The sequence below is a fragment of the Danio aesculapii genome, chromosome 13, assembly GCF_903798145.1.
Source record: "Danio aesculapii chromosome 13, fDanAes4.1, whole genome shotgun sequence".
Classification (NCBI taxonomy): Eukaryota; Metazoa; Chordata; class Actinopteri; order Cypriniformes; family Danionidae; genus Danio; species Danio aesculapii.
In genome coordinates this window covers 15,588,343-15,602,357 of record NC_079447.1, presented here as the reverse complement: position 1 = coordinate 15,602,357, position 14,015 = coordinate 15,588,343, and the positions used below count along the sequence as shown (strand labels likewise).

Below are 14,015 nucleotides of genomic sequence, written 5' to 3'. Positions count from 1 at the left end.
CAAAAACGCAAGCTGATGTAGCCCAAAGTACATATTTCCCAAAAGAAAGAGTTCTCAAAAAATAAATAAATAAAATAAATAAAACATTGCATCCAAAACCACATGGAAAGCATGAGGTGCACCACTTCCTACACCCATTTCAACGTCCTTCTGAACTTGCACTTCAGTGGTGTCTGTCATTGCTAAGCAACCATTAGCTGAACTGACATCTTCCTATCTCGCCACATGCCACATGCACAAGACAACCTGAGTTGCACTCGCTTTTGCATTAACAACAGTTTGATACCTACCATGCTAGCATTTTCATTGAAAGAGATTTCAGTGGAATTATGAATTGAATGCACAATAAGTGAAGTTTAGTTATAAACAAATTTCGAGAGGATCACGTGCTTATGATTTCTAGCAGCTGGATCCGCATTATCCAATTCTCAATGCACCAATCAGACGACTCCTAAGCTACTACAAATACCCTGGGTTACGTACCACCGCTATCTTCGTTTTGAAGAATCCCCCCATCCACCCCTACTCCTCCTTCTTCCTAGATGGGTGACACGGTGGCCCAGTGGTTAGCACTGTTGCCTCACAGCAAGAATGTCTCTGGTTCTAGGCTTTACCAAACCAGCAGACATTTCTGTGCGGAGTTTGCGTTTTCTCCCCGTGCTCGCGTGGGTTTCCCCCGGGTTTCCCGGTTTCCTCCCACTGTCCAAAAAACATACAACATAAGTTAATTGACTAATCCAAACCGGCACTATAGACATGCTCCTAGTAAATGGTTATCTCTCAAGAGCAATCACTGGCTGTTCATTGGTTATTACAGCAGGGGAGTTCTCGAGATCTACCTGAGCTCAAACTCCCTTCTCGCCTTGCAACGGGAGGGAGCCCCGGGCTCGAGGATCTTATGAGCTCAGGACTCTCTCCCGGGACAGCATGCCAAACAAGCTTATAATTAATCATCAGCTAAGTGTGAACTCTTGAAATATTTTTATTTAGTTTTAGGAGAGGTCTGTGCTTAACATTTAATAAAAGTTTAATACACAGTCTCCTATATAAGTGATAATATAAGCTTTATTTTTCATTATTTTATCTATTTTGTACTTAAGTATCACAAGAGCCTTTCAGTACTGTAGCTGACGGTGACAAAACACTTGCCAGAAGATGTGTAATTTGTGTCAACATTTATCACAACAAGTCTAGAAAATATATATAGTGGCCAGTTTCTCTCATGCCACCTGGTACTTATTGTACAAACACTATAATGCATCATATTAAGCAGCAATAATTAGAAAAATAAACAAATTAAAGGCATGATAGAGTCATAAAAGTTCAAAACAGGTTATCCAATACATCAATCATCTCTCTAATTATTAAACATCCAAGCTATATTATTCATATGTCCCAGATCCTGAGAGTCTACCTTGTAAGACACCATATCACAAAATGCCACATTTATTTGGAAACCCCATTTCCCTATTCCAAAGCAATTCCAGACAGATGACAGGACAGAATAAATAATAATGAGCGACTGCAAATCAACTTTATTTAAATATTAACTACACTGCGTGGTGACCAATCTCAGACTTCACTCAATACTCATTTCCAGGGTTTTGGACAGAAATAGCCATAATGTCAAAAGCGAGTGCTTGCAGTTTCTTTGGAACAATAATAAACGAAGTGTGAAGCCAAACACTTAAACATCCCCTGAATCTCACTCTTGATGAGCAATTTGCACACAGCATGAACATTCGGCACCTGTGCACTCAAGTGACGTGCTAAATTATAGATTGTGTGTTTGAGAGACAGCTGACACGGGTGGCAAACACCACATCCAGGAGCCACGAGGCAAGAAGGAAAAACAACAGAATATCAAGATATCAAGTGTTGGAAAGTCTAATTTTAAACTGCAACTTCTCAAAATACTCAGTGTTGTTTCCATCATAGTTTTTAAAAGATACATTTCAGGTTATTTAATCCTTAACTAAGGATTTACAGTTTTTTTTCTAAAGTTGTCATGATCATGTGAATATATTGGTGCTGTTAATCGACTAAAAAAATTAACTAATTCATCACACTTTTTTTTGCAATTAATCATGATTAATTGCATTTAAAAGACTGAAACTTTTAATTTTGTCTATTCAAATGTAAAATTAATTTGAATTTTTGTTTTACTTGTAACACATACAGTATGTCTTCATGTAAACAACATACCTGCAATAAACCATCAAGATCTCCAAACTGTTGGCTTGACAGCCAAATTTATCACAGAAATAAAAACACAGGCATGCAAATTCCATTTGAATTTCAAAACAATCAATGCCAATAATGAAATAATTCATTTCCATGCTGGATTCTAAGTGTAGCAAAAAATGCCAATATACAGGCATTGCAAATATGGAAACTGGAAAATTATAATAATAAAGTAATGAATACAAACAATTATACTCATTGAAAAGTTGAATTGCTGTGAGTTGAGAACATTAATTATGAAGTAGAAACAATTTTGTTTAGTCCTCCTTTACATTCAGCCAGTTGCTAAGACAGTCCAGTCTGTTTACATTATTAGGGGACAATGGGGACCTTTTCTTTGAATGATGTGACCTGAGAGTCTCTCACAAGCAGAATCACTGAATCAGCATATAATATTTCGGTGCCTAATTTTGTTGCCACTGGTGCTATGACTAAGATGTCTAACCATGTAAACAGTAATTTATTTATTTATTTTTAATTTATTTATTTTATTACCTTAAAGGACCACCGAGTCAGGAAATGTGAAGGTTTTTCGTTCCATTCGGCATGTGGGTCTCAAATTCCATTAAACAAAGTCGAAAGATTAAAATGAAACATATGAAATTACAAGAACTCTGGAGGGAACACTGGATTAGCCTGGTATTGCGACATTAAATGTTTTATGCTTCCTTGGTCTTATCTATATTTCTTTGCACATTGAACACACGTCGGCCACAACAGAAAAAAAAAACTGCAACTGAGATAATTTTTTTTAAATATTTCAATGCGTTAACACAGTAATTTTGACAGCACTAAAATAAATAAATAAATAATTAAATAATTAAAACCGTTCAGTCAAAGGTAGGCACATCATAGAACAAAAAACAAAATTCAAAGAGTATTCATTATTAACGTACAGTAAGAGAAGCCAGAATGATGCAGAATGAACTCAAATCAAATAGCCTACACAACTGTTATCAAAAGGTTCACCATTGCGGACAATCTTAAGTTTAACTGAACCCGTTAGAAAGCAAACTTTTAAATTAAATGAAATATTGGCGCTAGCTTTCATCAGACAATATATCTGAGGCAAAAACAAAACAAAACATGCCAACCTTCTGTAACTGACTGACTCACGATACCAAATGGAAAATTAGATGCATGGCTTTAAATGTATTTTAGTGATTTCTTCTCAGCGACAGTTTAAAGCAAAGTTTTGAAAGATTGTTATGTGATTAATTTCGTATGGTTCAGTAAAATAGAAAACACTTATAATAATTAAATAAAGTAGTGGAAAAGTAGTGTAAAGTGAAAATTTTATAGTGATATTAATTAGCAAATAAATAATAATAATAATAATAATAATAATAATAATAATAGCACAAATACTTTTGTGAGGCGATGAAATAAATGGTGCCCTAGTGTTTGTTATAGCCCAATATGTTTTTCATACGGCTCTGCTAATATGTGACCATGGACCACAAAACCAGTCATAGTTGTCATTTAGGAAATTGAGATTAATACATCACCTAAAAAAGAAAAAAAAGCTTTCTGGTAGTATAGCGAAATCTTTGTCCAAGGTAAAGTTTTTTGAAATCTAGAATCTGAGGGTTTAAAAAAAATCAAAACACTAAGAATTCCAAGATTGGGCAAAGCACATTAATAGTCACAAAGTTTTGATTTATTTACAGTAGGACATATACAAAAATCTTTACTTAAAGAGCCCCTATTATACATGAAATAGGGTCATATTTTGACTGTAAGGGTCTCCAACAACAGTCTAATATGCATGCAAGGTCAAAAACCACTTTCATGGTTTTATAATCTGCATTTATTTTTACCTAATTATCCCAGCGACTCATTTGTTCCCAAACCCCTCCTTAGCGCGAAGCTAATCTGCGTTGATTGGACCGATGACAGCCTGCCACGATTGGTCGACACTGACAGCCTTCAGCGCAAGATATAGTAAAATGACCATCAGCTAATTAACAATATAAAAGTAGTCACAGTGCACACACGCTTCATAGTGTAAGGTGTGTGGATTTTGGCTGCCAGTGGGTGAATGTAAATACAGACGATGGATTTGAAAATACAGACGACTAACTATTTTATTTAGCAAAAACTCCAAGAACTGGCGAGAAGATCAACACGAGTCTCCTAGCCGTCACAGTCTACCTGCTCTTTTCACACACACACACACACACACACACACACACACACACACACACACACACACACGCACACGCACGCATGCACACACACAACCCTCCTCCTCAGAGGACACAACACCAAAACATTCAAAAACAGAACACCTTACCTCGAACCTGAACTATTTTGAAACTTGACCATTGCATGTGTGTAGGAACAGCTGACAATCCGTAAACAAAGCAGCACGCGTTGCGTTTTCAACGTAGTTTTACACGCGATATGAGAATATAAAGAGTTAACCTGATACAGTACACGCGGTTACAAGTAACAAAACACAACTAAATACATAATTTGCAAGCTAGAGTAAGCGAGGCAACAATTTTAATCGCACATACTTACACTTGTGAAATGGAGGAAGAAACTGATTCATGATGCAGATGCCCTGATCCATGTTCTCACATAGTCCATCAGTAGACTTTTCTGATCCTTCCTTTAACAAACGGCCCGATGAAGTCTTCTTTGTAAGCATGTAGTTTCCAGAAGCACTGCACAAGGCTGGGCTATAATGCTGAGGAATTTTTGCAAAAACCTCAACCACTGACTCTTCACAGTTTCATTTTTGGGGTAGAGACTGTCAATAATATCCATCTGAGCACAGCGTGACTTCATTCGACCGGTGTGGTGAGAAATCAGGTGCCCCCTGTGTGTGTGTGTGGCTTTTTTTCTGTGTTAGTGGGTGGGGCCGCAGGTTTCAAATCTCCTGGGCGGGGCTTGTGTTTCGTAGCCATGTCATCGCGAAACACCTAATGACTCGTTATCAAGATGACTCGTTTGAAGCACTATGAGTCGACTCTTTTATAGATGAATCAACAGTTTTAAACACTGTACACTTACAGATTTAAGCCTTAGCTGGATATTTCACTTACCTTAGAGTTGTGTTACACACTACATAGGTCATTTTCAAAAACCCATAATAGGGGCTCTTTAAAATCCCTTTTTATCAACATACAACTAATAACATACACACTCAGACCATATTCAATCAATACTAATGTGGTTTTTTGTATGAATGGATGAATGAATGTAAGAATAAATTAATTAATTTATCTTGAACAGTATTTAAACTGATGTATTCAAACATTTAATTGTACAAAAAACAGTGATCGAATGGCAATGTTCAATATTTTACTATGAAAAAAGGATCCACAATTCTTTACTGGGACTTAAACAGTGAAGCACAACAACAACATTTTGAACAAACTGAATCAGTAATACAAATCATTAGAAATGGCTTTAGACTTCCCAACACTGCCCAGAATCGTATTGATTCCTGATGGAAAATCCGGTTCAATTACCTGCAGTTGTCAACATTCTTCCTGGCAATGGCATGGTCCATGTGGAATCTTCTGAGCTTATTAATTTCGATTACTTCAATGCAGCCGGTGTAGTTGTGGAAAGGCTCAGCTTCCTGAGGGAACGCAGAACAACAAAGTCTCAAGCAGTTTCTTCAGAGGAAAACAGAAACATCTCAGGCCTAAGGGTGAAAATGAAAAATGGCTACAAAAGCAGCTATTCTGAGAGAAGAAAGTGCCACACAACAAAGAGGTTGCATTTTAAGGCATAGTTCGCCCAAAAAATGAAAGTTCTGTCATTATTTACCCGCTCCTCATATATTTACAAACCTGTGCGCTTCTTTTTCTCTTTTGAAACAGATATGAAACTCATTTGTTACATTTTATTGAACATTTCACTCAAGGACAAAACTCTCAGACAACATTCATTTGAATGGCTTGTGCATTTAACATTACTTCAATGAATGAAAGTTCTGACATTTGAGCAGATTCACCCTTTTGTGGGTCTTTTTTTGTCATTATGAGCTTGTTGTTTGGGAAGAGCTACATAACGCTTCTTAAAAGAGTAAATCCTAAATAAATTTAATTTTGGGTGAAAGTATACTTTAACACATATATAGTAGTACCACGCTTATGTATTAACGGGCACCTATGATGAAAATCAACTTTTGTAAGCTGTTTGGACATAACTGTGTGTAAGTATAGTGCGTCCACTGTCATATTTGAGTGATATAAACCCAAGTCTTTTTTTTAATTTCCTGACATTAAAATACGACCTAAATCATAGTGATTTTGAGGCCCACTGCAATGTGACGAAGGAGTATGATTTTCCGGCCCACCGAATTGATTGACAGGCATCATGTTTGTATAATAACATGTATTAACATCTTCACGGAACATTTTTTTTTTTTTTTGCAAAGAAACTGAGGTTAAAATATCTGTTCCTACTCTCTATGATTTTTAAAAGTTTTATAAGTTAAACACATTTTTAAAACAGTGTATTTTTGCAATGAAGAAAGTAAAATCGTATATATGCGTGTGTGTGTGTGCGTGTGTGTGTGTGTGTGTGTGTGCTTCATTTAAAAAAAGGCTTGAATAGACTCCACCACAAATACATGAATTAACTTACTTGGTATTTTTGACTGAGCTGAATTTTAGCTTCATGCATGTCTGTCTCTATTACTGACTGCTGTTTATCTGATATAATGCATGATGAGAAACTGACGACTTTACATGTAGCTCATTTGCATTAAAAACAGCTAACACTGTACTCAGACACCACAATGGGCAGATTCTGAGGCTGTAATATATTTTCTGATGGTTATTTGAGCTGGAACTTTACAGACACATTCTAGAGACACTAAAGGCTTATCTTCCATCTTGCAAAAGGTGTAAAATTAGGTGGCCTTTAAAGGAATAGTCCAACTCTAATTAAACACACCTCATCAAACTAATTGAGTCCTTCATCCTTGTTTGAAACTTACAGGTAGTGTGTTTGGAGCAGACGCTGGAACTAAACTGGGCTGCGGAGTTTGACACCCCTGCTTTATACATTTGTCAAATATTTTATTTTCAAGGAAAAGAATGTTTTTTCAAGACACAAAAATGTCTCACACAGCATTACCAGGAGAAATTGCTCTGATGTAAAACAAATTATCAAACAAAACAAACAAAAATATCCTCCATTCATTAGCAGTGCTGGGAAAAGAGAAAGCAGCAGGAGGATCCAATCTTTGTTGTCTATACGGAAACATCTCAACCTCTCCTTTTTCTTCTCCTAACAGTATCTCAAGTGCCCATGACCTGCTTCTGGCTGCCTGAAGGAAAATGAAAAGTGTGCCTGCTAGTTTCTCAGAGCTTTATCACTGTCAATATGTAGACCTTGACAGTTCTTTGAAGCCCTCTGAACCAGTTTTTTAGTAACCTGAAAATTACTGGAAAAATTCATGTTTATTTTAATCCAATTTAAGTTGGTGGAGTCTCTTCAGTAAGTGGCCAGGGCAATATGTATTATTGGTGACAAAGGCAAACCATCAATCTTTCCAGTTTTTTCATTTTAAATAAAAGGTTTCAAGTTGGCCAATTAATTTCAGTGACTTAAAAAAAAGATAGTCATTTGCAAATTCTGGGTAAGAATTACAGGATTCACTTATTAATAATTTGAACCAATTTGTGAATCCTTTTGATTAAAAAAAACCTATTCGAAATTCGAACATTTTTAAGACTTGAAAGCAAGTTCAGTTGCACATCAAGCAAAATGTAGACCATGAAACAGTTTACATCAAAAATTGATTTAGAAATTTATATAACTTAATTTAATTCCTCTTTCTGTTCTAGTTTGTTTTATGTTTTCCCCCCATATGGCTTAGTTTACAGTATGATTCTTTAATAAGAAGATTTGAACTATTTATAACTAAAATGCAACCTATATAAGGGTCGAAACAAACTTTTGTAAGTGGGTTTAACAACAATCAAAACAACAATGGTGGACTAGAGGACTGTAGAAGAAGGTTTATGTGTGCAGGTTAGTCTTTTTTTTTTTCATTAAAAAGTGACAATACCAACTGCTGGCCCAGAGAATACATAAACAACAAACAAACAAATAAACAAATAAATGAAGTGTCACTGTGGCTCAGTAGTTAGCACTGTGGCCTCACACCATGAAACTCATTGGTTCGAGTCCTAGCTGGGTCAGTTGGCATTTCTGTGTGGAGTTTGCGTGTTCTCCCATGTTAGTGTGGTGAATTAAATACTAAATTGCCAGTAGTGTATGTGTGTGAATGAGTGTATAGGTATTTCCCAGTACTGAGTTGCAGCTGGAAGGGCATCCACTGTGCTGGATAAGTTGGCTGTTCATTTTGCTGTGGCGACCCCTGATGAATAAAGGAACTAAGCTGAAGGAAAATGAATGAATGAATGAATGAATGAATGAATGAATGAATAAATAAATAAATAAATAAATAAATAAATAAATAAAATAGTCTTGCATCAGTATACTAACTGATCTTACTAATTCATATATTTAAATAGAAACACAAGCACATGCGGCAACTTGTTTTCGTGATTTATGAGGACTCTCCATTTATGTAATGAATTTATACTCTTAAAACCACTTATTATATAACCTAACTCTACCCCTATACCCAACCCTCACAGGAAACCTGTGGTAAATTTTAAAAGTGAAGACCCCATTATGTATGATTAGTATTTTGAAGTATGAGGACACCATGTCCTCATAAACAACCTTAACATTGTAATATAGGTCATGTGCATGTCATTAAACAAATCTGTGTCCTCATAAACCACCAAACCCAGTACACACACCTATGGAAAAAAACTGATTTACAATTTATAGTTACAGTGTGTGTTTGAGTAAAATGTTATTGTTGTTTTGTTCTCCAAACTACTGATGATATTACTAAATTTTAAATACAATTATTTTACCAAATTTTCATTTTCATATAGAGCAGGGGCAATATTTACCAAGGGCCACTTCAGCCTTATGGCTGCCCTCTATAACTGTGAGACTGTATAAATGTTACCATTCCTTAACATACTGTTAAATAATTGTCTCTTTATTTCATAATAACATAGTAAAGTGACTAATAGAAACATGTGTTTGGATTAATGTAAAATATATATTTAATTATCTGGGTTATATTAACTTGAATCCTTTTATCCAGTTAAGAAATCCACATTATTCCATCAAAGAAAATAAGGAAGACAGAAATGATCAGAAAGACATAACCTTTCTCCAAAACTTTGACAGAACTATGGAACTTTAAATAATGGATCACACTATCAAACACCCATTATGGAAGATGTAGTTTATATTCAATAAAGCAGGATGACTGAATGACTACGGCAAAGCACTGCGTGACTAACTCTAAATTACTCACGAGGGACGCTTTTCGCCTCACGCAAATTTTCAGCTTGAGTTTAATAACTTGAAATTGCACTGAAGATGCGATTGAAGTCAATTCTGGGCATTAACGGGACACACATTGTGGATTCCGTGTTAATCGCACTGCCCAGTTTCCATTGAGTTTGTATGTAGTTTACTTGCATGACTATATAAAAATCATAAATGCAGTCAAATCTGGAGAAAAAGGGTCTTAAGTAAAAATCATATGCTCCTTCGGGCCACGTACTGTATAAATGATATGACGGACCAGAATTGGCTTGCAGGCCTTGAGTTTGACACATTTAGAGCATAAAAAAAAAAGAATTGGTCAAAATAACAAAAAAGATGTCATGTTTTCAGACAAGTTTATATATATTTTATGCAACACAATTACCAAAACTTTAATTTTGGTACTGTCATGTTCTGGAAAGAAAGTTCCTGCAATGTCATGCCAAGAGAGGCTGCTTTAAGTAAGCAACGGCACATGAATTTAATCTCGGCTTTGACCTTGTCTTTATTATAGCTGACAACTTTATTTAAAACGTTGGTCACATTTTACGATAAGGTTTCATTAATGTATTTACTTACATGAACTAATTTTGAACAATATGTGCACAGCATTAATTAATCATCATTTAACATTTGCTGATGCATTATCAACATCCAAATTCATGCTTGATAACATTAATTAATGCACAGTGAGTTAACATGAACTAACAATGAACAACTGTATTTTTATAAACTAACATGAACAAATATTGTAATAAATGTCACCGGCTTTGAATCACTCGATCACTCAATTGAATGGCTGTTATCAGTGGTTATCAGCTGATAGATATGGTCCAGAAGGCTGTTATCATCCACATGGTTAATCAGCTATACTAATAGAGAAGTCTCCAGATTCAGATCTGTTTTTACATTTCTGTGACAGTTGGGTTTAGGGTTGGGGTAGACGTTCATAAAATACATTTAATGGGAAATTGATTAAATATTATAAATAATTCTCATGGTTAATCAGCTTTACTAATAGAGAAGACTCCAGATCCAGATCTGTTTTACATTACTGTGACGGTTGATTTAGGGTTGGGGTAGTGGTAGACATTAATAAAATACAATTAATGGTAAATTTAATAAATAATATATATACAGTAATTGTCGTGGTTAATCAGTTAACCAATAGACAAGACTGCAGATCCATTTTTACATTACTGTGACGGCTGGGTTTAGGGTTGGGGTAGGGGTAAGGGTAGACGTTAATAAAAATATAATTGATGGGAAATTTAATAAATAATATAAATAATTGTCGTGGTTAATCAGTTAACCAATAGAGAAGACTCCAGATCCAAATCTGTTTTTACATTACTGTGACGGCTGAGTTTAGGGTTGGGGTAGGGGTAAGGGTAGATGTTAATAAAAATACAATTGATGGGAAATTTAATAAATAATATAAATAACAACAAAACAATATAAACAACAATTTACAATACTTTCTCTATTTCTCTCTATTTATACACAGCACCTTATAACTTGTATATTTCTAACAAATCTGCACATACAATTCAACATCCAGAGCTTTTTGTCTAATTGCATATCTGTTTCATTTTTGTCGTCTTTTTTCATATTTCTTTTCGTGTTGTCACTTGTCACATTATGTACACTGAAAGCTTCTGAAACCAAAACAAATTCCTTGTGTGTGTAAGCACACTGGGCAATAAAATTGATTCTGATTGTGATAAATAATTCTTGTTAACTTCCGGCCACAGCCGTATGTAATCTATGGCTGATTGTTGACCATATGGATGGAAAACAGCCTTCTGAGCCTACTCGTAGGCGCAGAAAGCCCCTACTGGCCCATATCTATTAGCTGATAACCACTTACAATGCCCATTCAATCGAGTGATAACATTCGAATCGGCTGTAAATGTATTGTTCATGGTTTGTTCATGCTAGTAAATGCATTAACTAAAACATCCTTATTGTAAAGTGTTATCGAAACGTTATCAGACCTTTAAAGAAACAAAATAAACATTTACGCTTTACTCAACCTCATACATAATAAATCCTGTACATTCAGAATTGAGTCTTTTTAAGTGATTTCCTAATTGTTTTTGAATCTCTTACTCTGTAAGGTGAATGGTGGCCAGGAAGACCTCCAATAAACAGACGGTCAGTTCTCTGTAAGCTCAAGGCTGATGTGTAATTGCCTGGAGCACTTCTGACAGTCCTAACACCACTAACGGTGACTTCAGCCGCACACGGAGAGAGACATTGCCTGTTAAAACACAAATATAAAGAGTAGTGTGAGGTGTATAAGGACAAAATGTTCTCTGTGTTGTTACAATCAACACTTCAGGTCCTTTTTTTGTATATCTCTTCACTTAATGGCTCTAAATGCACTCAATTAATGACATTTAGTATTAATACCACAGACACCTTTTAAGGCAATTCGGTTTATGTTAATAAGATGCATCTGCTATGCCTAAAGGAGAACACTAATTACTTTAAAAGCTAAGCACTGCTAATGCCCGCTTTATCTGTTATTATTTTCCTGCTTTTTAATATTCAGACCAAAAACAGGTTATGCTGAATGACTCCTAATGACTGTGTTGTTTCCATGGATACGAGAGATACAGGGAAAAAAAGGTCCACAGTGAATTCATTAGCCAGTACAGCATTTAAAGTATCATAGTTAATGTGGATTTCAGCTCACGGTTGTGATTTAAGGTCCATGCCATGTGTGGAAAGAGTTTTAACCCGTTTAATCCAATCCAAGCTCTAAAATGTTACCAGCAGGTGTTTTAGTGGATTTCCTGCAAATATGTGGAAAAAAGGCTCTCAATTAAATTTTTGCAGTGTCACATGGTTACTACAAACTGTCTCATTTCCAGAGTGGTTTAAAGGTGCCATAAAATGAAAATCTGGATATACCTAGGCATAGATGAATAATGAGAGTTCAGTCTGGAAATTACATACAGTGATCCTCCAACACCATTGTTTCCTTGTTCTCATGTAAATCCAGTGAGTGTAAAATCCCAGTGAAAAACATGCCAATTGGAACAAAACACAGACTGTTACACTGCACCCAAGATCATTATTGTGCACGACCCAGGCTGTGTTTGATTGGCCACAATGTTTTCTAATGAGATTCACATATTTTTAAGCATATCTAAGATTTTATTAAATGTTAAATGAATAATTATTACATTTTTTATTAAATTTGATTAAATAATAAAAAAATTATATATGTAGGACTCTTATTTTGAAAATGGGAGAAACAGAGACTAAGAAGTAGCAGTTTTCTGAAGTTGGCAGCCATGTATGCCCACAGAGTCTTTATAGCTTGTCAAAACACAACATGCAGGATATACGGATTATAAATTTATTCAGCGTCACCCCAAAGAGGTATAAGCATACCAAACTCTTTCTGATGAAATATAAAACTTGTTTAAGCCATATACCTACTATGCAGATACACATTGACTCAATGCACTCTATGGCACCTAAGTTGGGTACCGAAACCTGGTGCCATTATGGCACCGGTACCTATGTAACCGGTATGCACCGGACCGAATCAGCATATGAATTTTGGTACTTAATTTCAGTGTTACTGGTGCTGTGACAAGGACGTGAAAAGCATCAAGGGGTACATCAAAGGCACACATTGGTATGCGTTGTGTCACACCATCTCAAAATGTTTAATTCTAAACAACTTTGAGAGATACGGACTCCCTCGGCGATGTTAGGCATTTTTTCTTGTTGCTTAGGGAATGCACGCAAGTACAGTAGGTAACTTGCACAATGCAGTGAATCCAGTGAGCAACACCCTTCAGACTCATCAACATGCATGATCGTGCTCATCAAATTTGCTTAAACTAATCATTCTAAAGTATGGCTATGTTTTACAAGCAAGGATTCTGACACAGCAACGCGAAGCAGATGCTTTACAAAAGTTGCATGTAAAGGGTATGCACTGGGAATGCACTGTCTTTGACAGCTTGCAACATCATCTGGCACTTTTTCTGAGTATGTTTACATGGACACCAATACTCCAATTTTAATATGATTAAGGAAATACTCAGATTAAGAGTCTACCATGTAAACAGTGATTTTTGGTTACCTTAAAAGACCATCTCGAAATGAGTTTTTTTTTTTTTCATCACAAAAGATCATAAAAAAACATTCAAAAAGCACCCCATGTAAACACCTTAATCACATTATTGTCGTAGTCAGATTAAGGCAAATAATAAGATTACTGACATCCATGTAAACATAGTCACAAGCAGAAAAAGGTGAGAAAAAAGGTGTTACCTGCCTTTGCACAAGTATTTGCATAAGTATTGCATAATGCAAATCTTAAATTCATGCTAACAAACAAATGATTAAAAGAA

At 35.5% G+C, this 14,015-nt stretch overlaps 1 protein-coding gene across 1 annotated transcript in view; it reads right to left on the bottom strand.

The window, feature by feature from the left end:
* Nucleotides 1-14,015, bottom strand: part of eys (eyes shut homolog) — a 407,203-nt gene that overhangs the window by 132,737 nt on the left and 260,451 nt on the right. Inside the window, exons 32-33 of the mRNA XM_056471602.1 lie at nt 11,749-11,899; nt 5,727-5,839 (exon numbers count right to left, since the gene is read on the bottom strand). Coding sequence (XP_056327577.1) covers nt 5,727-5,839; nt 11,749-11,899 — 264 coding nt within the window. The remainder of the gene's footprint in view (nt 1-5,726; nt 5,840-11,748; nt 11,900-14,015) is intronic.